Source organism: Camponotus floridanus, unplaced genomic scaffold (assembly GCF_003227725.1).
Source record: "Camponotus floridanus strain SB8 unplaced genomic scaffold, Cflo_v7.5 scaffold128, whole genome shotgun sequence".
Classification (NCBI taxonomy): domain Eukaryota; kingdom Metazoa; phylum Arthropoda; class Insecta; order Hymenoptera; family Formicidae; genus Camponotus; species Camponotus floridanus.
Window position 1 is genome coordinate 253,702 of NW_020229246.1, and position 23,468 is coordinate 277,169.

General features: G+C 34.7%; 3 protein-coding genes across 3 annotated transcripts in view; 2 read left to right on the plus strand and 1 right to left on the minus strand.

The window, feature by feature from the left end:
- The window catches only part of LOC105256846 (dynein regulatory complex subunit 7), a 112,490-nt gene extending 96,401 nt beyond the window's left edge, over nucleotides 1-16,089 (minus strand). The window contains exons 1-2 of the mRNA XM_025405963.1: nucleotides 15,581-16,089; nucleotides 10,472-10,597 (exon numbers count right to left, since the gene is read on the minus strand). Coding sequence (XP_025261748.1) covers nucleotides 10,472-10,597; nucleotides 15,581-15,955 — 501 coding nt within the window. The 5' untranslated portion in view covers nucleotides 15,956-16,089. The remainder of the gene's footprint in view (nucleotides 1-10,471; nucleotides 10,598-15,580) is intronic.
- LOC105256848 (protein distal antenna) lies at nucleotides 7,150-9,555 on the plus strand. Its single transcript, XM_011267082.3, has one exon. It carries the CDS (start codon nucleotides 8,071-8,073, stop codon nucleotides 9,406-9,408), a length of 1,338 nt encoding a protein of 445 aa, XP_011265384.1. The 5' UTR covers nucleotides 7,150-8,070; the 3' UTR covers nucleotides 9,409-9,555.
- Nucleotides 16,090-18,823: 2,734 nt separating the features above from the next.
- LOC105256839 (anaphase-promoting complex subunit 4) lies at nucleotides 18,824-22,134 on the plus strand. Its single transcript, XM_011267070.2, has 7 exons — nucleotides 18,824-19,371; nucleotides 19,557-19,930; nucleotides 20,008-20,208; nucleotides 20,356-20,637; nucleotides 20,735-20,958; nucleotides 21,040-21,605; nucleotides 21,696-22,134. The coding sequence occupies exons 1-7, from the start codon at nucleotides 19,266-19,268 to the stop codon at nucleotides 22,094-22,096; spliced, it is 2,154 nt and encodes a 717-aa protein (XP_011265372.1). The 5' UTR covers nucleotides 18,824-19,265; the 3' UTR covers nucleotides 22,097-22,134.
- The last annotated feature ends 1,334 nt before the right edge of the window (nucleotides 22,135-23,468 follow it).

The following is a 23,468-nucleotide window of genomic DNA, read 5'->3' on the forward strand; positions in this document are numbered from 1 at the left end:
CGAGGGTCCGTCGACCAGGCTTGGCCGTTTACCGCGGAATACACCGCGCACGCTGGAGAGAACGCGGGAGAGAGAAAACGCGTAATAGCAGGGACAGAGAGAGACGGAGGCGCGAGGAAACGCGACAGAGAGAAAGAGGGAGGGAGAGAGAGAGAGAGAGCGGGATAGAAACAGGGACGAAGAAAACACGGGGAAGCGAAGAGAGCGAGAGAGGAGCAAGATGAAACGACAGCGAGAGAGAGAGAGCCAGACGACCTACTTCGACGTGGTCCGCGACTAGCTCGTCGCCCCTGCCGTGCTTGTCCCCCTGCAACCCCCTTCGGCGTTCCCTCGACCGATCCTCGACGCGTATACCGTTGCGGCCTTCCCTCCCCGCTCCGTTCGTCCCTCGTCGGCTCGACCCTTTCCGCCGTCGCCCCGCCTGTCCCCTTTGCCGTCCGCCTCTTCACGACCCTCCAGGCTGTGACTACTCCTCCACTCGTTCCCGCATCCCTCTTACCTACCTACCCTAGGATGCCTCCCGCCGCCACCCGACGACGGACCCGAACCCTTGGCGCCCCTTTGCTCTTAGCCGCGGATGCGAAAGCCGCGCGGCGGTGTATATGGGGGGATGCGAAGGAGGCGAGCGAACCGAGCGAGGTTCTCTCCAACGAGCCACAAGCAAGTTGCCGTAACTCGCGCTCCGGTAAATTTCCACGGAGACCCTACTGCTTCTCTACTCGATATACCTGCTCTCTCTCTCTCTCTTTCTATCTCTATCTCTCTCTCTCTCTTAGATATCCACAGCCACACACAGATATGCCACCCTTGCGACACGAGCTTCGCCGGCGTACCTGCTGTATAAGCGCGGCCGCGCTTTCTCTTAACGCGCTCTCGATTTTCTTCATCATCGCTCTCCTTCCTCCTCTACCTTCTCCGTCTTTTGCGATATACACGATAGACCATCTGCTAGCGCATCGGGATTTCTTCCCGCGCGGCGATTACGCGAGCTACCGTTCGTTGCGAGTCGTGTCCGCTTACGTGTTCGGAGAGCCGGATGACGGGGTACGTGCAACGATGTGTCAACGCGGAAGGAACGAGGGAGAGCGGGGGGAGGGGCAGGCTACATCGATTTTCTTTTTTATCGGCTGGAAATTTCAAAATCGCGCATCGAAGGGTTCCCGCTCGATTAAGGACGGTCGGCGAGAGGCCAAGAGGGACGGACGGGTTGATGGCTGGGTAATATAGAGAAGGGTGCAGGAGAGATATCGCGTCGGAGGGCCTACTACTAGCTCGATTAGGACGCGAATAACGGTGAGAGCGAGGGCGAGGCACCCATCGGACGGCCGATAGACCGACACCACCATCATGAGGAACACGTCCACCCCCGCGAGGGTTGATCGATCGCGCGAGAGGCATCGGCTAGATTGATTCTGGCAAAAAATAATGAAACCTCTTTGCGCGCCAAGTACCGCAATGCAACGCGACTTTAACCCTTTGATCGTCCGGGCCTAACGATTAACCAACAGTTTTATTCGACATAAAACGTAATTGTCTTCCAATGTGTCGACCAATATCGTACCTTCTGGATTTGACGAATAAATATTTTGCTTTCTCAGTTACGTCATACGTGTGCGAGAAGATATCACACACAAAGTCGAGCGGGAAGCGTATGATAAGAAAAGGAGATGATTTTTCGTACAAAAAATTAAATCAAAAGTGCACATGAGAAAAATTTATTTACAATGTTTCGTTTTCAAAAAATTCAATTTGTCATGTTATTTCACAAATTTCAATTATATATTACACTTCTCTCAAATAATAGAATATATTTTCATATAATATAATATTTAAAATATTTATAACAAGTTACTGAAAATGTACAAAAATAATTTAGTCTTCATTGAAACAAAATTTTGTAATTTTTATACAAATTTTGAAAACTGTTGCGCATACGAAATAAGTTCAGTGAAACAAAATGTCATTCGAATTTATATGTCGGTTTTAATCTTTCAATTCTTTAAACCGATTTAAAAAAAAAATTAAAAGAAAAATTTGTTCATTCTATTTTTCGAACTTATTTTTTCTTGTTTTACGAGATTATTATCTTCATTAGCGTACAAATTCGAAACTTACACGTTACATCTGTGTACATTAAATCCATGGATTTCCACATATTAGAAATTTAATCAATTAATTGGATCTCATATTAATTCATACACAATAGAACAAGTTGCATGCATTCGAATGCATGTATGTGCGGCACACGAACGAGCGTACGCTGGAAAGCCTGCGCAAGGTGAGAGACACTGGGATATACATTCATGAGTCACTCCATTCACGAAATGTGAATTCTCGCTTTGCAAACTTTAGGGGTCAACGGGTCGAGAATGGTTAGCCACTTCTCTCTGACTCTCTCGTCCGATATATCGAGTCTTATCCGATAGATACATCATCCATGACTCTTTCCAAGTTACGTATATAACAATCAGTGCTCTTGTACCAAGTATTAATCCCAATGTTATTCGAAGAAGTTGCGGGAGACAAGAGACGTAAGAGACGTAGAGATACAAGTTTCACGGGATTCCTATCAGCGTATCAACAATGAGAGAGAAAGAGAGATATGATTCGTAGAAGGAGGAAGGATCGAGGTTTATCACGAGAGATCTTTTCACGGTTGCAAGGACGGCGCAGGGCACGACAGTGGGGATAATCGCCGTTCAGAAGTCGGAGGGGTCGGCGGGGACGGAAGGGAAGGGAAGAGAAGGGGGGAGGGAGAGAAGTAAGAGTAGCAGGAGGTATCATTCACTTTGCGGGAGTCGCACTCCTCCGCCGCTCGTAATAATTTTCTTTTTTATGAATGAACTTAACTCTCTTCTTTCTCTCTCCTTCTCCAGTTCCTCATCTCTATTTATCTTTTTTCTTGTCTTATCTATCTCGTGTCTCTTATTTAATCTTTCTTTCTCTTTCTCCTTCTCATTCGTCACACCGCTTTCACACAAGAAACTGAGTTTATCAAGTTAAACGTGACACTGACATTTGTCGAAGTTAGAGATTCCGTCGACGATAAATAGCGATAACTAATACGCGTATCTTTGAAAGCAATTATGATACGCGCACGTTTGACTGATGTTCAATAAATGAATCGATATGCATGTTTGGCATGAAATTTTATGTTCAACAGCGTAGATGGAGATTGTAAATTAGAGAAAGAGATAGATAGCTTTCAAAGAATCGAAATTTTTTTCTCTATCTTTAAAAAAAAAGTCGAAATTTTTTTATCCTTCAACTTTTTATTTAGTGTCTATAATACCTTAAGCAATCAACTCACTTTAATTTATCCATAATTATCTATATTTGTTTGGTCTCAAATTATCTATAATTATATTATAATAATTTTTATTTTATCTTTATATCATTTTAACCTTTATAATTATACCATTTTATTTTTATGCCATTTTAACTGTTATAATTATACCAATAATTTTTTATTTTATCAAAACTTTAAACCGAATGAGAAGATATTCGTTTACCATCTATCTAAAAAAAAAAAAAATAAAAAAGCTCAATTCCTATATAAATAAATCTATTGAAATTCACCAGATTCCAAAAGTGAAAGATTGAGGTTGAAAATGAGAGAAAAATTTCGACCCGGTTCTTATGTAAGAATCTAAACAATTTTCTCGCGATCATTATAAAACTCATTATCAAAATTTAACGAATTTGACAAACAAATTTGAATACGCTCGCATGCGCCTGCTTTGACCTCGTTTGAACGAACAAATATGACAAAAATGTAAATTATATCAACAAGCTCAGCAGGCGGTTATTCGCATTTTGACTTAATATGACGACAAGGTAGATATCGCTGAGCGCGATGACGACAAGGTAGATATCGCTAAGCGCGATGACTAACGCGGTCATTAGGACGATTTGGTAAATAGTTTCGAACACAAACCGAGCATCGGCGACAGCGAGACGCCGAGGCAAGAATCGGAGAGCCGTTTATCGATATTATCATGCGGCTAGCGGCAACATACCGTCGTCTTGAAGGAACGATAGCGAGCGACCGTTAACTCGAGCCGCGGCGCGACGCGGCGGCACACATGTGTCGCGCAAATAGCTCGCGTAGCTGTGTCGTGCGTATGTGTATCACGCGCGTGCACACGCAACACGCATGCTGACGTACGCACGTACGCACATGTAATTTCACGCGCTCTCGCACATATGCGCGCATCGCTCGCGCGTGCATGTCCTTCCGCGAAGGGCAGGAGGACCGGACGGAGGAGACGGAGGTCCCTCGTCGGAGGAAGCAGGTGAAAATTAATCGTACGGGCTCGTTACATCGACTCGCGTCGAATGTCGGAATCGAACGGAGAGACAGAGAGAGATAGAGAAGGAGAGAGAGAGGCTCCTCGGTTCTCGTTTTACCCGCGTTCACTCGCGGGCTTTACGGCGTGCGCGTCTTCGCGACGCGCTCTACAACACAGGACGCTATCGATCGATTTTCCTCTCGGCGTCGTCGTCGCCTTGTCGCTCCCCCGTTCTCCTTCCTCTCCCCCCTGTCGACCCCCTCTGCCTCACCCTCCTCTTTCCGTTCGTCGACTCTCTCCGCGTGACGCTTCCTCGCGACGCGGTAGCGCGTGCGAGGCTCGATTCGTTAAACGTAGATCGAACACGCGCGGCAACCGCCTTCTTATCCGCGGAATCGTATTTTTGTTGTCGCTGCGCTCTTAGCAACGCCATAACCGCGCGTAATAATTCGCGTTGGGGTCAGCTGTTCTCTCCACGATACCAGCAACGCGTGAGTGCGTTCGAGACGCTCGCGAGGAAAGCAGAAAAAATTATTTCTTCCGCTCGGCGAAGATCAATCCCGATACGATGCGATACGATGCGACGCGACGCTTAAGGCGATTTACTCATCCAAGTATTAGTCGGAGCTAATTTCACGCTTTCGCTATGCTTTGTCTCTCTCGATTAATTGTAATTTCTTACGTTTTATCATTTTTTTTAAACTGTAAACCTCTCGATCGAATTTAAACCTGTGCACTGCGACATTGCTCATTCGTACGACGTACCTTATTTTGTGGCAACTAAATATGAGAGAGAATTTTCGCTACTTTTTTTTCTAATATGTACAGAGATACATATTTTCTAATATATTATATATATTTTCAAATAAATATATATATATATATACATTTAAAATTTATTAATGAGGCATGCTTATTTTCTAATGCCTCGTATTCTGTCTTAATAATAACAAATAACATTTCAAGGACAATCTAAAATAGAAACACGTGCTCGTCCTCTCGTGACTATTACATTTCCATTTATGATTCTAGCAGAGTAGAAGTCTGAAAACTCGAAATGTGTGCGATCAGCGATAATTATCGAGAGTAGGATGCCTCTCTCTCTCTCTCTCTCTCCCCCTCTCTTTTCGCGCTGCGAACGCGCACGATGAAAAACGAGCCAGCATACGTGATGAAATGCGGCTGGTCCTTGCTCATGTATCGCCGTCGAAACTGCGGTGTCCGTGCGTCAGGTACAACGGTGGAATCGCGCGTACTGGTATTCACGCGCGACAGTAAATATCGCGGCGATATACTCGCGGTAAATTTATTCGCGAATTATCGCGAGTGCGAGCTCCTTTCCGCACCGCACCGCATCGCATCGCATCGCATCGCGCTTGTTGTAACACTGTGTAATGTTCGTCGAATGCTCGGGCGGATTTTAGGCCGCGTACTCGTAAATCCGGCTCACCCTCAGGGATTGCTGGCAGAGGTGGCGGGAGGGATTTAAGAGTTTTGCTGCATCCAACACGCACACACACACACATCCTCTATTCTTCTTCGCCTCTCTCATTGTTTCTTACTTTCATATTTCACATAAAAGACCGACAACCCTCTAAATATTGTAAATATTACGAGGAATTTTCTTATCTGAAACGTTCCACGCTGGACGACGGCCTAACTGTTTTCTTTTTACATACGGTACTTTACATGTATTGTTTACAAACGATACGATTGACTCGCCTTGTAAAATTTTCAAAAAATTGATGCAACATTATATATTAGAAATACAATGAATGCTTGAAAAAATCGCTCGGGAAATTGTCATTATTGGAAAGATCTGATAAAATTAACAGCGCTAATTTTTTTCTTGCTTATAAGTCCACAAATTATTATTTAGAATAATAATTATATAATTTCTATAACTAGTTAAATATATTTATCCACCGCGACGAATGAGATAATAGATGTGAATTACTTTTTGTGTTAAATAAAATTATTCTAAATATTATTAATATTATTATAGAAAAAAATATAATAGAAATAATTAGATGCGCGGTATATGAGAGGAATTTTTTGCGATTTGTAATCAAATCCACATTTTCCAAGTGTTTTTTAAGTTTCCTAAGTTTTAACTCTAAATTTGAAAATTTCTAAGACTGGAAAAAAACTGGAGTTTAGATCAGCAGACGTTTTGCACAAAACTCAGAGAATGCAATATGTCTTTTCAAAATTCTCCTGTCCATAAGCTTAGAAATTTTTAGAGTCGAAACTTAAGCATCTTAAAAAAAAAAATTTAATAAATTAGAATTTTTTTCTTTCATCGCGCAATTTATCATTTCTATTTTTTTAAATAATATTTATCAATTTATTTAACACATATTTAATGCAGAAAATATATTGCACATCCAGTATCAAAAATAATTTTGTATGTTACAAATAATTTATCGAGAAATATTAATAAACAAAAAGAAAGAAAATATAATAGAAATAATGAATCGCGCGAGAAGATTTTTTTTCTCACTTACAAATTCACATTCTTCGAAGTTTCCAAATTTTTTGATTCCAAGTTGGAAAATATGAAAGTCGATAGAAAAAATATTCTCCTAGGATACTCCGACTTACATAGTCGTCATTGTGGTCGGGTTATGCGATAGAGAGAAAATAGGCGCAAGAGGCGGGGGAGGAGTGACGGACCGTGGACAATTCGTCGTGCCAAGAAGAGTTTGGAAGGGCAAGGAGTAGGGTACGATAGGTAGACGATGGTCAGGGAAGGAGACGGTCTCTCTTGACGGCGCCAGTGCGAGCGAGGACAAGCGAGGCGAGTTAACGCTGGTAAGAGTGGGGGGGCCTCGTAGGATCGTCGCGCGAATCGTAGTGCGCATCGCCATTGGTGGGGAACTTTCCTAGAGAGTCCGTTGGTGCGGACTCGTCCGTCGCATCAGTCGCGTTCGGCCGCCTGCCGCGAGACGTGAAGTATAAATGAGTGCAGCTCGGGAGTTGCTCCATCATTCTGAGTCTTGTGCGAGTGACTGTCGTCTAATAAAGTGCAGCTTCTGGTGTGCACGAGTGCGTCTATCACGTTCTTCATTCGATTCGAGTCATTCGTCGCTTAGGCTTCGACTATCACCCCAGCCGTTCTACTATTCCTCGTGGTACAAGCAATAATATCGTTTCCCGCGCGCAGTGCGGATTGGCTGGTAGCAGTAACTGTGAGGAGTGAGAGGAACATCGAGGTAAATCAACGCGCACAGTTTTATTCGTGCTAGCGCCGTCAAGCAGAGAGGATCAGAGGTGAGTGGAAGAGCAACAACGGTAGCGGTAGCCTTGCTATAACGGAGGGCAGCAGTGTGAACACGCGGTGGAGAGGGAACAGAAGGAGCGAGAGAGAAGAGGTGGTTGTAGTCACCCGCCCGACCGACCGACCGACCGAGTTGTTTCATTCATAAAAAAGTTCTTTATTACTCTCTGTGAGCGCATGTGCTATTCCACCACGGAGGAGGACCGAGTACTACTACTCCCCCGACCGGCTGTAGCGGCGTAACCACGTTTACACACGGCATTATTTACTACTGCGCGAGATACGAATCGGCGCCACACGCTGCACCGACAGCGTGGAGTACGGATCGTTCTCTCTTTCTGCGTAAACGTAAACTATCGTCGCATATCCTTTCGAGACGAGATTCATCTATCGTCCTGAAGATCTACGATTTTGAAATTGATCAAAATCGTCGGGGAGGAAGAGCAATTTCGAGGGAGATTCAGCGGTGCGATTTGTGATTCATTGTCGGTGTCATTCATGGCTGCAGCGATGCCACGCAACGAAACACCGCAGAGGACCGCCGGAAAGCGTCCATTGCGAGCCTTAACCCCTCAGGAAAAACTGGACGCGATTAAACGGGTGCACGAGGGGGAATCTAAAGCGTCCGTGGCGCGAGACATCGGGGTTCCCGAATCCACTTTAAGAGGGTGGTGCAAAGCTGAGCACAAAATTGTCAGCCAGGTCAACACCATGAAGAACTCGGCTCATTACGAGAGGCTATCATCACCCTCGGAGAGCGATAGGAGCACGCCGGGATCTTCGTCACGTCCCCCCTCTGCGAACTTGACTTCGGCGCCATCAACATCGAAAGAATCGTCCGAAGAAGCGGAACCACCTGCCAAGCGAATGAAGGTGGACACTACAGATATTCCGTCCACCTCGACAAGCGGGATATACTTCGATACGACAGCGAATCAACATTTGTTTACGTCGTATCTGTACGCCCTGATACACTCACAGCCCGCTTTAAAAAATGTTCTTTTGGAGCAACAGGCTCTGATGAACAACAAAAGTTTGCTGTCCTCGATATCGCATACCGCAAGTCTAGGTCTAGATAGCGGATTTTCTACATCTGGATATTCGACCAACAATGCGATGTCACTGGCTACCATGATGGGCAATTCGATGCTTCCTCAGAGGGACCTAAATGGAAAAAGAACGAGACATCGCGCATCAAATGTGCCCTCATTAGGGAGCTATACCAGGACTGCTCCGAAAAGACAGAGCCTATCTCCGATCGAACGAGAAAATAGTCTGTCATTGAGTGTACCGTCAACTTCATCCGGTATTGTCAATGGCATCCACACGATCGCAACACCAGCTATGTCTAAGCCAGATGGCAAGCACATCAATGACATAGCTCAACAATTGTTAAAACAAAAAGAAGAACAGCAACAACAACAACCACACTTACAGTCGCAACCACCACCACAAACACAACCAAACAACCTCTCGAGGAATTCGGAGACTATACTTTCCTCGTACTTCAACAACCGTCTTCAACCTATGCGCAATATTCTGGATGGACAACCTGTGCCGGGCAATTCAGTGAACAACAATAACAACAATATCCATAAAAATAATAATGACTCGACAAACTTTAATCACCGCAAATCAAATTTTATGGATTACCTTCCGCCAGGGATTCATGAAGCGGCCGATCATGGGGCGAAATTTGTTACATGGTTGCGAAAACATGGATCCGTTTTTACATTTCAACAGGTAAAACCAGTAGAATCAATTGTTGAACAAATTGTTGCGTGGGCAAAACCCAAAGAAATCAAAACGAACAACAAATCAAATTCTATGAGCTAGCTAAAGCAACGTAGAAAAAGATTTGTAAAATAAAATAGCCGGGTAAAAATCTAACAGTTAAATAAATTTTCCGTACCATAATCTTCAATAGCTGTAAATCAACTTATAACTCCATAGTCCATCATTTCACTTCACCGAAAATGTATATCCGTGTATATATGTACATATATATAAAATTATATAAATATATAATTATATGATAAATAAATATATATATATATATATGTATATTATAATGTATATATTATAATATATGTATATTTTATAATATATGCATATATTATATATACTATATATAATAAATGTATATTTTATAATATATACATATTTATATAGAACTAGGGAATAATAGAATAATATATATATAATATTTATATATATGGCGTGCGTGATGTGTGTATCTGTGAGCGAAAATAAATATAAGTGTGCGTATTTGTGCGTGTATATATGTATATCTAAAAATATATAAATGTATATAAAATTTGTATATATCTATAACTGACCATTTATAATAATATATTGTAAAAAAGTTCCAAATTGTTTATCTTTTTTTTCATAAGCATGATGTCAAAGAGTATCATAAGTTGTGTCTTCAAATTATCTTGGCAAATACAACAAAATACAATACGGTTAAAAAATCGAGTTACCATCGAATTATTAATATATATTTTTATGTTAGAAAAAATATTAAAAATTAGTAATAATATTAGTAATATAAGATAATAATAATAATTTAATTAAAAAAGCTCTTATATGCGCTACGCATATTAAAACGATGAACTCGATTTTTGAGCCATGCTTTATTTTGTTGCATTTTCCAAGATAACTTGAACAACTTGCGATACTCTTTGACATCATGCCCATAAAAGAAAAGATGAACAATTTGCAACTTTTTGTTATAATATACAAAACACGCGAAAAATTTGCGAAAATACAGCGATTCCTATGTATCCTACCTCCTACTTTTTTAGTTAGTCTTGCGTTAGTTTTACATTTATTAATTTAAGTTCATTTATATTAAAGATTTTTTAAATGAGTACATTATATTGGTTTATTTACTTACCATAATAAATTCCTTATCCAGTGATTGATATGTGACGTGATTACTGATGAACTGGGCGCATCCATGCCATGTATACAATTCTGGATATGGCAGCGTACTTCGACGAATGCCAGTAGATGTAAATTTCTGTGAAAATTAAGAAAGACTTATATTAGAATATTTTTAATGTATTAGTAATATTAGTAGTATTAGTTTTTTAATTATTCAGTATTATAATTATTCCATATTGCGATAAAGATTAAATATTATACTCTGTGTATAATTTTCAACGTAATGAAATTATACTGTATGCAAAAAAATTATAATATATAATTTTTGTATTTTTTTTTCTCGCTCGTTGACACCAATAACATCTACTGACATTTTATAGTTACTATTTTATCTATTGAGTAAAAGATATGTAAATATATATATATATATATATATATATATATATATATATATATATGTACGAAGCGCTCTATAATTTTTAAAGAAAATAGATTTATATAAGAAAATGCTTATACCAAAAACAACCAGTGCTGTGAGGCAATTTTATATAAGACTGTCCCTGCACTTATACGCAAGTATGCAGGTAAATTATAAAAATATTTTCGGTATAAGTAAATTATAATGAAAAATAAATTTTTATTATTTAATATTGATTATATGGAAAGAAAACTTATGTAAAGCACGACAGAATTTGCGGTATTACTTTTCAATATTTAAAAAGTTTATATTATCTTCATTTGGTTTAAAAAGTATAAGTTTGTAAATATTCTTTAATCCTTTTAACAAAATTTTTAGTGTATGTTTTTCAATGATTACTACACACCAAAACTTTTATTTTAATCGTTGGAGTGCCACACAGTGTAATCAATTTTTACAAATTGATTAATTTAGAATACTAGATCGAAAGAGGTGTGAGTGATTATCATGAGAAAATAGTACAATCGTTGTATTTTTCGATGTAAAAAGTGCGATTGTACTATTTGACACTTTTCGAACTGTTCTTTTTTATATCTTTATCTTATTAATTATTTTTGTTAAGGGAAAAATATCATCATTATAAAAACTGAATTATGTCAAATAAAATGATATTGGCAATAAACATGGCAATCAATATTTTAATTTTTGATGCCACTATGTATAAAAATGATATATGTAATTCGTAGCACTCAAACAGTTAAAATAAAATTTTTGGTGTGTAACTAAATGATAAAAAATGTGTTCTGAGAAAAATATTTTTAAAAAAGGTTAAAAAATATGTACAAGAATTAAAGGAAATGTCTTTAAAAAATTTTTCCGCAATAGTATTCAATAATATATTTATGAAAAAATGCACCCTCATCCATTTATATATCTTCTAATATTTTTTATGTATTACCGCTCATATGATTTTCTTATAAGTTTAGGATGGATGTTAAATTGTGACAGATTATAAAACATTCCTCATGTTTAAACACAGTCTCATTCTCAAAAAATTATAATATCGATCGCTATCAATATTTTATTTGACAATTTAATTTTTGTAATGAGAAATATATCTTTGTACCAACAAAAATTATTATAAAGTAAAATTATAAAAAATGCATAAAATATAAAATATAAAAGAATATTTTTAAAAATAATTTTTTAAAATTCCTTTATTTTGTTATCCTATATCCTTTTTCTCTTTTCTACATATTTTTTTATAATTGATTCTTTTCATATGCGATTCTTTATAAAATTTAGCGAAAAGATTAAATACATTAATTTAATAACATTCGTAGAAAATTATACACAACTTTTTATGTAAATATATATATATATATATATATATATTTACATAAAAAAAATATATACATATATAATAAAAATTGTTTTAAATTAAATATCATTATAGTTTTAAAATAATTTGAGAAGGAATTTTAAAATTCTGTTATATTGGTATCATAATTATTTTGTTTTCAACTTTACTTTTTAAATAATAGTTTAAAATTAAAATGTATATCTATAGATTCAAATTTAAAATGTATATCTATATTTATTAAATACTGCTTTCTGTGAAGCTATATTATAACTTTGATATAATTTTGTTTAAAATTTTTGAACAAATAACTTTTTAAAAAGGGACAAAAATTGAGATCTGAAAAGTTAATCTTTAAAATCGGTATACTCATTAAAAAACTAAAAAAAATATAGTAAAAGTTATAATGAAAAAAATACAAAAGTTGTTTAGGGAAACTTACAATATCTAAAAAATAATGTAATGTTATAAAAAAATATTCCATTATATTACTTCTATTTAGATTGTTTAGATTATTTCACCAAAGAAAATTACAGGAAAAAACGTTTAAACTTTCAAAAATTCTTGATACAAACTAATTTCACATATCAACAAATAACAAGACTTTTTATAAATAAATAAATTAAATGAAATATATATATATATATATATATATATATATATATATATAATAATTTAATTACTCAATAAGGTGAATGACATTTAATTGAAAAGTAGATTGTCGGTTCTTTATTGTATAAATCTTTTTTTTTAATATCGATAATTTAAGAACTTTAAAAGAATATTATCGATAAATATCATTGATAAAGTATAATTAAAGACACAATAAAATTGGTTCGCTAAATGAATGATGAAAAGAAGAAAGTAAAATAAAAGTAAATTCGAAGCAAAACGCAAATGTAGGATAACAAAACAATTTGTTTCTTTACTAAAGTGTTTCGTTGCAAAAGTGATACTTATTTAACTTGTAAATGCATAATCTATTGCAAACGATAAAAGCAGTTGGTAATGTTTGGCGAAATACTGTCGTCGGTTTCATTGCCTATCTGAAACTAGACGTAAAAATCACGCGTTTATTTTAAATATCTAAATATTTTAAATTTCTAAATAAATAATATTCTATATATATTCTAAATAAATGCCAAATTTATAATGCGTATCGTATTAATCTTTTAACTTACATTATACATTATTTTTATGATCTCCTTTCTCTTCTTCTCTTAGAGTACACAACGTTAGATGAGATTTTCACCAGTGTTTGAAGATTTATACAGGTAAGGAATCATGTGGAAAACATTACTTTACATTGTGTGATTCACCTTTAGAATACAGTCGTTTCTGAGCAAAAGTAACCGAAATCTCTTCTTTTATCTATTTGTATCCCTGTCGCAAATCATTTATGCGTTTGCGCGAAATATGTATATTGGTACATATACTATATATACATACAAATATAAACTCTAATATATAAATATATGTAATGATGTATAATTATATCAATTAGTATACAGAATATATATATGTACCATACTTTTAAACGACACAAGTAAATCTTAAAAATTCATTTAATAATTTTAGAAAAATTTATGTCAGTTCTATATAAATATATAAACATATATAAATTCTGGCACATACGCGTAATCTCTTCCTAATATAGTTAAACCAAGCACATTGGGATCTATGATATTATTTTTATTTTTTCCGTATAGATTAATTCGAAATCGAATTCGACACGTGACGTTTGTATGCCCGGTCTCACAATCGATGTGTATATTATTCGTGAAACTCCTGCCTTGTTTTGTTCGTGTCAGGGTTTTATTGAAGGTCATCATTTCGTGCTCGTTCCCTCGGTGTCTCGCTGATCCCGACTGTTACGGATTATTAATCGAGAAAGTGCGCGCTAGAAAGGGTGATCGCGACTAATAATCGAAGTGTTAAATCTGTTTAATATCATCGTTAACGCTTACGTGTTTCATACAAGTACTTCTGGTATCTGCAAGTCTATTACTCCACGGTCAATGTTCTACGAGGTCAGTTTATCTATTTGCTTAAACTATATTGTCCTTTTCATCACATGGAATACACGTGCTTTAACTTTACATAACATCATAATTCTTAGATTATGAACAATTTAATCTATGTTAAATTGATAATTATAATTATAAGAATAAAATTACATATTTATATTTGCGTTTTTATCTATAGTTATCCCACTATTTGTTATACTTCGTCAACGGACCGAGCTTTTTCAATACATCTCACACATACGAATAGATACGAATGGATTTTCCCAGGTAATTACTGCTTATTAAAAACTGTTTTGCCTGCATTTAATTTTTAATTACTCATCAATCGGCAGAAATATAATTTAAACAATAATGTGAGATTCTTATTTTGTACATATATTCATTTCAATCTAATATCAGTTGTCTTTTCATCTGACATAATTTTATGTGATTGCTTGAACTGGTTGATTCAATTAAAACATTTATAATTTTAAATTAAAACATTTATTACTTAAAATTCCTGTTTTTCTATATATAAAATTTATTTTATTTGTAACTTATATAATTTTAAACGAAAATGGTCGTTGAACGAAACGTGAAAAATAAACATCGAAAGGTTGTTCTTGTATGTATAAAGAAATATCGATATCATCAGTTATCGTTTTCACTTTTTTTTTATTCGGTGTAATTTCATATGATTGCTTAAACTATTTATTGATTCATTTAAAAAATACACTCTAATATATTTATTATTAAAATAAGATATTCCTGTTCGCCATATAAAACTTATTTTATTCTTGTAATTTATATAATTTAAATTGGGAAAGGTTGAAAAATGAAAAATAAACATCGAAAGGCTGTTCTTGTATGTAAACGACGGAGTTTCGATATTAAATCGATTTATTATCGTTCGCGTATTTACATTCTGCTTCAAATTTACCTTGATTTGCTTTATTCTTTTGAACAATAGCTTTTCATTGTAACTCATTTTTCTTAATATCGTGTGATTTTAATTATATTTTAACAGTGTAATATATTACAAGAAAATATAGGAACTAATATTTAGCACAAAATGGTGGTCACGAATTTTGCAAAATCAACGTTAATTCTCCTATATTTTGCTTCTATTTAACTAATATTATGCGCGATTTATCAGATCACTGTTACTATTCGCCAAAAAATAGTTTTATCGAACTAAGGTAAGAGTTCAGAAAAAAAAAAACAAGATTTTTCCAATTTATTATATTGATTTATTGGGATATCTCGCGCTTTCTCCAGTATCAGTTAAAGGTTAATACAATTTCTTCGAAAACGGAATTTCATATATAGACTTACTTGTACGCCACATTCGTTTTCACATGCCAACAACAGCGGCCGGCGACTCGCGTCCTTCGCGTGGATCTGTCGACGAAAGTTTTCCGCGTACCACAACAATAATCTCTCCTTATCGCTGACGCGTCGATAAGTATCCGGAAGCGTTCGGATATAAAGATCCTTGGTTATCGGGACATCGGGCCAACATAATTTGACGAGGCACAACTCGCGTTGCACTTGTCGCAGGATCTCCTCGGGACGTCCGATTTGCGTTAACACTTTATCGCCACTTGGTCCGTTATCATCCGCAAATTGTTTGATCTCGCATTCATTTTCCGGACGCACTCCCGCCGTATTCGCGATATTGTCTAACCTTATTCCGCGCGTCCGATCCATCAGCGCGATGCGCGAAACGTCAGAATCGCGCCGCGAGGGCGACCCGCGATTTCGCGAGCGGAAATTCCGTATTTAACCGACCGCGATTGTTTAACAACGCGATTACGAAACCGCGATTCGAATTCGGATCGACGAGTAAATAGCCCGTCGTTACTATGGCAACGGAATCCGGGCGCGACACTGTTCTTGCGCTTCGAGGAACGATTGTGGTGGCAGCACCGGATGGCAATTATGGATTTTCCGCAGCTAATATCACTCATTACAATTGCGTCGAAGAAAGTGAGAGTTTCAAGTCTCATCAAGTTTACCGATTCTTTACGTAAGCTCAATTTAATCTTGTTTATTTTTCACTCGTTAATAAACAGCTGATTAATTTTTATGTAACTTGAATATATAAACTTTAATTATTAGCGGCAATACGATATAAAGAAAAACATGATCTTTTATGATGTAATTTACATTGTTGAAAAAGATTCTTCACTAAACTTGGAAAATACCGACACGAAGTTATCATTAAGAAATAAAGTCACCAACTGCTTTAACGACAGAGACGAAGGTAGTTAGTACAATTAATTTATTAACAGTTAGTAAAATTAATTTATCAATAATAAACTGCATTTATCTCGATTTTTGATGATCTTTTGTTTTCTTTTAATTAGTTTAATTCTTAATTAAGCGACTCACATATGAATAAACGTTTATTCAGTTACATCCTGCAACATGTTCATTGTAGAGTTATAGATTTTTTCCAATTTAGAAAATTATTTCTTTTAATTATTCAAATTTTTTATTCTGATTCCAGGTTTATCCAGACAAAAATTCGCAGAATTCCTGAATGCCAACAGTTTCATTGACAAGATAACGTTTGGCATGCTGCATCGCGATTGAAAAAAGTCACCGCGCAATCTCATTATTCAAATTGTTATTTAAATCATTGTTTAATCATTGTTTCAATTGTTGTTCAATCGTTATTCAAATCGTCATGGAAAATCGTTCAGAATAATTCGGAGAAAAAGAAAACAAAGTCATTATAAGAAAACAGAGAAAGAGGAGAAGGAACAAATCATTTGCATGTTAGGAAAAATCTGAAAAGATTGGAAATAAGTGAAATGATCATCAAGATAGATAGAATAAGAAACAAAATAATTCAAATGCTATTAACTAGCCAAATATAAATGGATGCAAACCTGTAGACCAGAATCTGAGTATGTTAACGTAAATTTATCCATAAAATAGAGAGCTAAGAAGAGTTATAGTCACTTATAATATCGATACAGTTTATTTTGATTCAATTGCGTTTATATTAAAATTCTTGAAATTATCAAATTTAATAACGAAAACGATATCCTTTTGTAATACAAAAAATTTTAATAAAAAAGGTAGGAAAAAAAATGAAAATTTCCGCTTAATAATTTGGAAAAATATCTCGATAAATCAATAATTGTAAAACGCGAATTACATAACTATATTATATGAAAAAATATCTATATAAAAAGAAACAAGTAAGAATAAATAAAAAATGTATAAGTTTCTATCTAAATAAATTAAGACAACTTTTTCATTATTATAGCGCCTTCACTTAAAATATCATCTTTCGAATCTGTAAATCCTTTTTCCCAACAATGTTTTATTTTCTTTAAAAAAATTTCTTTAAAATGAATAGATAATGAAAAAAATGTTGAATATTTCCATTCGAGTTGTATATTCATTAAAAGATTCTTCTGTATAGATCTTTTTATTAAAAGATTTTTACATTCATTAAAAGGATCTTCTGTATAGATTTTTTTATTTTAGTCAAGAATATAGAAGTATAAGGAATAAGTATTTGATAAGACAGAAATACGAATTTTTTCATCGAATCAAGCAATTAAAACAGAGAGAACGAGAATAGACCATATTGTTATACTCCATATTGTAACTTTCCACGAGAGAAGGGCCAATCATTTTCGTGGACCAATCATTTTCGGCCAATCATTATTGTGGCTAAATATAGTATGGAGATACGAGAATGGAGAAATGATCGAAAGGGAGAAGATCATGTACATAAGAGATGAGATTAATTAATTATAATAAAAAGTTTGACAAATATTCTCTTGTACCATGAACACTATATTAAATAATATAATATTTCTTAATAAAATAATATTAATGAAATAATACAAAGACATTCCATCAAGAAATAAATAAAAAAATTAAGAGTAGCATTGATATTTCTCAATAATAATAAAAATGTAAGACAAGAGAATATTGTGAAATTTATACAGATTTGAATTTATAAATTATTATCAATGAATTTATCATTCATATCAAGTTAAACAAAATTTATAAATATATTTATATATTGCATTTTGGTATTATCAAAATGATCGGATTATAATATTCCATGTGGTGGCGATTTTTACTTTATTGGTAAAATTATGGTAATCATAAAAGTTCTTTTTATTAATCCTAACTTTTTAATTCATTCAAGGCACTTTTTTTTAAATTATCCATATATATATTTTTCATGTAAAATATATATCTCATCAGTTTGAAATGTATATAAATTCTTTATTTCAACAATATAATTGATGAGGTGTTAAAATTTAATTTTGACATAATTGAAAGTAATTAAAATTTATCCTATGCGACACGAGCCAATCAGAAATCGTTTGCTCGATCTCTAATTAAGGACCTTTAATACATTAATGCAAAAAGTTTAGCAATAAAGAGCAAATCTTTGAATGAAGCTTGCTCTTCGTTTATAGTTTATAACATTTATACATATATCGTATTTATAACATATATTGCACAAGGTCTGGTTCCTCTATCTACGGACCTTGCTATCGCATATGCACCTCCAATGTCAACATATCCCCTCCACAGATTTACAGCGTGTAGCGTCGTAACCTAGCAATCTCTTGATCTGTGATATATTTTTATTTTTTCTGTAGACTAATTTGACAATTGGTTTGTTCATTTTGCTTGCATTTTCCCTTGAATCTCTCTTTCTTCAATCTGAATATATATTTATCTCGTTTGCGAATAATTTTAGGAAATGCAAGTAAAGTAAAGAAACCTGTTGAGTCGACACGTGACGTTTACGCGCCCGATCTCAAATCGATGTGTATATTATTGTTTTATTTTTTCTTGTAACGTTTTGTTGAGAGTCATCACTTCTCTCGCTCGCTCGGTTCCTTCGCTAGTTTTGTTATACATGATTAATCGCGATTATTTTGATGTCTGTGATCATCTGTGATGCTGGTTAGCTAATTGTTATATTACGAGGATTTTCTTTAGAAAGTTGGGTTGAAAGATAATTTTTTAAGTCATGGCTGGTACTATGAGACAACTGGAGGAGCGTCAGCTTCCCGCAGAAGTGACGACGATGTTGTGGTCACCGAAAATGGATCTCCTGGCAATTAGCAATGTGAAAGGTTAGTTTCTGAAAACATGTGTCTACTTAACATTAGGCAAAGTTAATTTTATCTTCTCTCTTTCTCTACAAAAAAAGAAAATCAAGCTTTTCAATTTGTCATATAATGTTTATGTTGTCATATAATGTTAAAAAAAAATTATCTCTTAGAAAATTCAACAATTTCATCAGCATGAAATATTTCAGGTGAAGTCGTTCTTCATAGGCTCACCTGGCAAAGGGTCTGGTTGTTGAGTCCACAAGATGAATCTGATACAACTGTCCATCTGGCATGGAGACCTGATGGCAAGCTTCTTGCAGTATGCTACGAAATGTCCAAGCTACTCTGTCTCATTGATGTTGAAACTAAAAATATTATTCATAAAACCAAATTGCCATCAAATGAATCAACCGCTTGTGTTAAATGGTTGTCGCTGTCAGAATATGAAAATCCACCAACAAATGATAAAGTTAGTGAACCTACAGGCGATTATCTACCACCTTTGGCCAATTTAATCAGAAGTTACAGCTCAGAGCCAGAACGCAAGGAATTTTTGTCTCACATTCTAGATATGCTCTTTGTATGTACTATAAGATACAGTACTTATAACATATTTATGATAATAGTGAATAATAATCACATATTTATCTTTTATAGATTGGCCAGGAAAATGGTACAGTGCTAATGTATATTTTTGGAATGTTTTATTGTGGCATCATAAATATAGGGTATGGACCAATTTTACAAATTATAGGTGGATCTGGTGACCCAATATGGGTTACGTGGAAAGACAATAGTTGTATTAAAACAACTAGAGTATCCTGTTCTCTACTTGAGAAGAGTACAGCATTTCTCAAGGTTTCTTATATATAATATACTTTATAATTGTATTTGTAACAAAAGTTTTAGTGCAAAAAGCATTATTTTTCAAAGTATCATGTATCTTAGCTTAAAATATTGTAAAGAAAAAAAACATAAAATTATTAGAACATTATATATTTTTAGGTTGCCCAAATTCAAGCTCATGTAGAATGTTTAAAAGACTATCTCTCACGTACTTTAATGGCTACTTGCGAAGCTTGGGAGACAATACTTTTGGAAATGGATGAGAAACTCACGCGATACGCGGAATCAAATCCACCTGGTAGTATGGCCGCAGACTTCTTAGAACTATTAATGATCGGAATACCTACAAAAAATTTAGAACATTTTCTACTTCGGGATCTTACGGAGAAAGGATTGAAAAAATTTGGGCATAGTATTGAGATGTGTTATAGTAACATACAGGTACTTGTAAAACATCGAATGTTATCTCTTAATTTAATTGCCGCATTTCGTGTTCCATTTTTAAATGTTAAGATAACTAATGATTATTCCTTTTCAGAAATTGGTCTCAAAAAATTTAACTGGCGTCGGTATGGCCTTAGTTTATCAGTTAGCCGAATTAAGAGGTATGGCACGAGTAGGTGGCACATACGAAGCGCTAGGATTGCGCGATGAAACGCTTGTGACTAATGCCATCAATGAATCTGAGGCTTTCTTGGCAAAATCATATGAAGTTGAGCAAGTGATAGATCAGAGTATGCGCAATTACAAAGCATTTTTCCGGTATAATACAAATTACAAATCGAGTGATTAATTAATATTGTTTATATTTAATTGTTGTAATCGGTCTCGTTATATTTACAGATGGTTATATGTAGCCATTCTTCAATTAACAGATGAAAAAGCACCTTCGGAAGTAAGCCGCGTAAGTCAGCAAGAATTAACGTTTATCGCTGAATTTTTGAATGGTTTTGATAAAACCGCCCCAAGAATGAATGGTAGGATAAATCTAGAAAAATTAGGTCAATATTTGCGTCATGAAAATCTACAAGCTCCTCTGACCTCGGAAGGAAGCGAATGGGCTGCTATGCTCGAGGCAAATAACTGCTTGCGCGATTATGCGCATATAGTGAAACAGGATTTTAATTTATCCTTACTACAGTCTCATGCAAAATTAGTTACTGTTGTGGAAAATGTTTTCGCAGAAGCCTATCGAGGTTTAGTCGAGCATTTTATAATGGTTTCGATCTCTCTACCGTCGTTTGCGTCTCTCGTATCTTCCCAGATTCTAACGAGCAACGGAAATCTCTTATTAGCTATGAGTGATGCTGATAGCAAAATTTTGAAACTTTTTAATATCGAATATTCATCTGTAGAACCTGCATCTCTTGCTTCAAAAATGGTTACGATAGATGTAAATTATAAGCAAGGTTAGTACAGCACTTCATTCTGTTTACAAATATTGAAATTATCTTCTCCATTACAGGATGTAAAAATATAATTTTTCTGTATGTCTTTAGGAGAAAGCACGGATACTGTGATAGTGGATTTACAATTTTACTCACAAGATTATCTTAGTTTACTGATATTAAACAAACAAACTCATGCATCGTCTCTCGTACAAGTGCCATTGCATAATATATCTACTCTGTATCAAGACAATACGGTGACTTTGGCCGATATCATTAGTGCAACGTGGCCAAAACCGTTTCAAGGAATATCCGCGAGACGACTAGCGGTCAGCGGTCCTCGAAAAGTAGCTGCCATTTTAAACGAAAATAATAGAAAGATCCGTTTACTCGAGACTGAAGCAGAACCCGAAGATGAAGAGGATGATGAGGAAGAGGAAGCACGACTTTTAGAAAATATGATGGATACTACGCCCAGCACACATTTCTCTGGAGAAAGAAACGAATCCTAGTCTTATCTTAAATAAACCCTAATAATACTCTTATTAAAAAAAATATTCTTATAATTAACTTATGTATATAAAATTAATAGATAAATTTTTATATAACGAAAAATATATAGATTATAGATAGATAATATATAGATTAATTTTATATATATATAACAAAAACGAAATATATATTATCTATATAATAATATAATTATATATATTGTGTATATATATAATTACAACAAATACTGTAGATAATATATTATTTCGTTTTTTCGGTTTTACTTCTTAAATGATAGTTTGAGATCAAAATGTGTGCGTGTGTATATATATATATATAAACAGAAAATTTACATTTTTGGCTTTTACATAAAAAAAACCATATATAATTAGTTATCCAAAAATAATAACTAATGATAACGCGTTATTTGCTAATCTTGATTTTTACTATACTGGTAATACTATTTGTACTAAATACCACAGTGTGCAGTAACAATTTAAATTTTTCATATAAAATTTTGTAGCTTTCACAAAATCCGCATGCAATATGCAACTGTTCTTATATATTACTTTGCATGTATTTTTTGAAGTATAATAGTAATAGGGAAATAATTAGGTATTCTTTTACTTATGCTTATGTTTATTTATTAATTGTTGCGACGGAAGAGAGTCATCAAACTTGAAAATTTAATAAAAATATTCACAGTGAGCATTCTTTCTTGCTGTCTCGTACGTACTAATTCATTCTATCTTTCATTCTTTTACTTTCTCGCTTAGTCTTTCTCTCTTACACATTCATTTCCGTTCATACATACGTCTGTCTCTGTTGCCTGCATGGCCGTAACATTAGCTGCTTATAGAAAATGCAACGGTGATTGACTTTTACAAAACATGATCCGCTGATGTAGATTTAAAAGTATACTCGTCTTCAATGACGCTGAAAAGTCATACCGTTGTTTCTGAACGCAGCCATTCATGAGCTTATCCGCAGGTATGGATCAATTTTTTTACCATTATGCCGATTTTCGGCATCTGGTATACGTGTAGAATTATGTATGAAAGTGTATGGTTGTGTATGGGTGTTACTTGGCTATGTCTGTGGTACGATGTATATGTATATATACACATTCAATTCTTAATAATTATTATAATAACAACAATAATTAATTAATACGAATAGAAAATCATTTTACGTTGAATGACTTAGTTTGCTGCATATTAAAACTTCTGTTCCCTCATTTACGTCATATTTAATTATAACATTAAAAATGAGAAATATGATTTTTTTTCTTGTAAATATATATATATATATATATATATATATATATATATATATATATATATATAATAGAATAGTTTCTTTCATTATTTGCTTGCAACGATATATATAAGT

Excerpts from the sequence above, each read along its gene's own strand:
- LOC105256848 (XM_011267082.3), top strand. The coding sequence starts at position 8,071 with ATGGCTGCAGCGATGCCACGCAACGAAACACCGCAGAGGACCGCCGGA.
- LOC105256839 (XM_011267070.2), top strand. The coding sequence starts at position 19,266 with ATGGCTGGTACTATGAGACAACTGGAGGAGCGTCAGCTTCCCGCAGAA. Across the intron at positions 19,931-20,007 it reads ACATTCTAGATATGCTCTTT|ATTGGCCAGGAAAATGGTAC; the intron begins GTATGTACTATA and ends TATCTTTTATAG. Across the intron at positions 20,959-21,039 it reads AATTACAAAGCATTTTTCCG|ATGGTTATATGTAGCCATTC; the intron begins GTATAATACAAA and ends TTATATTTACAG.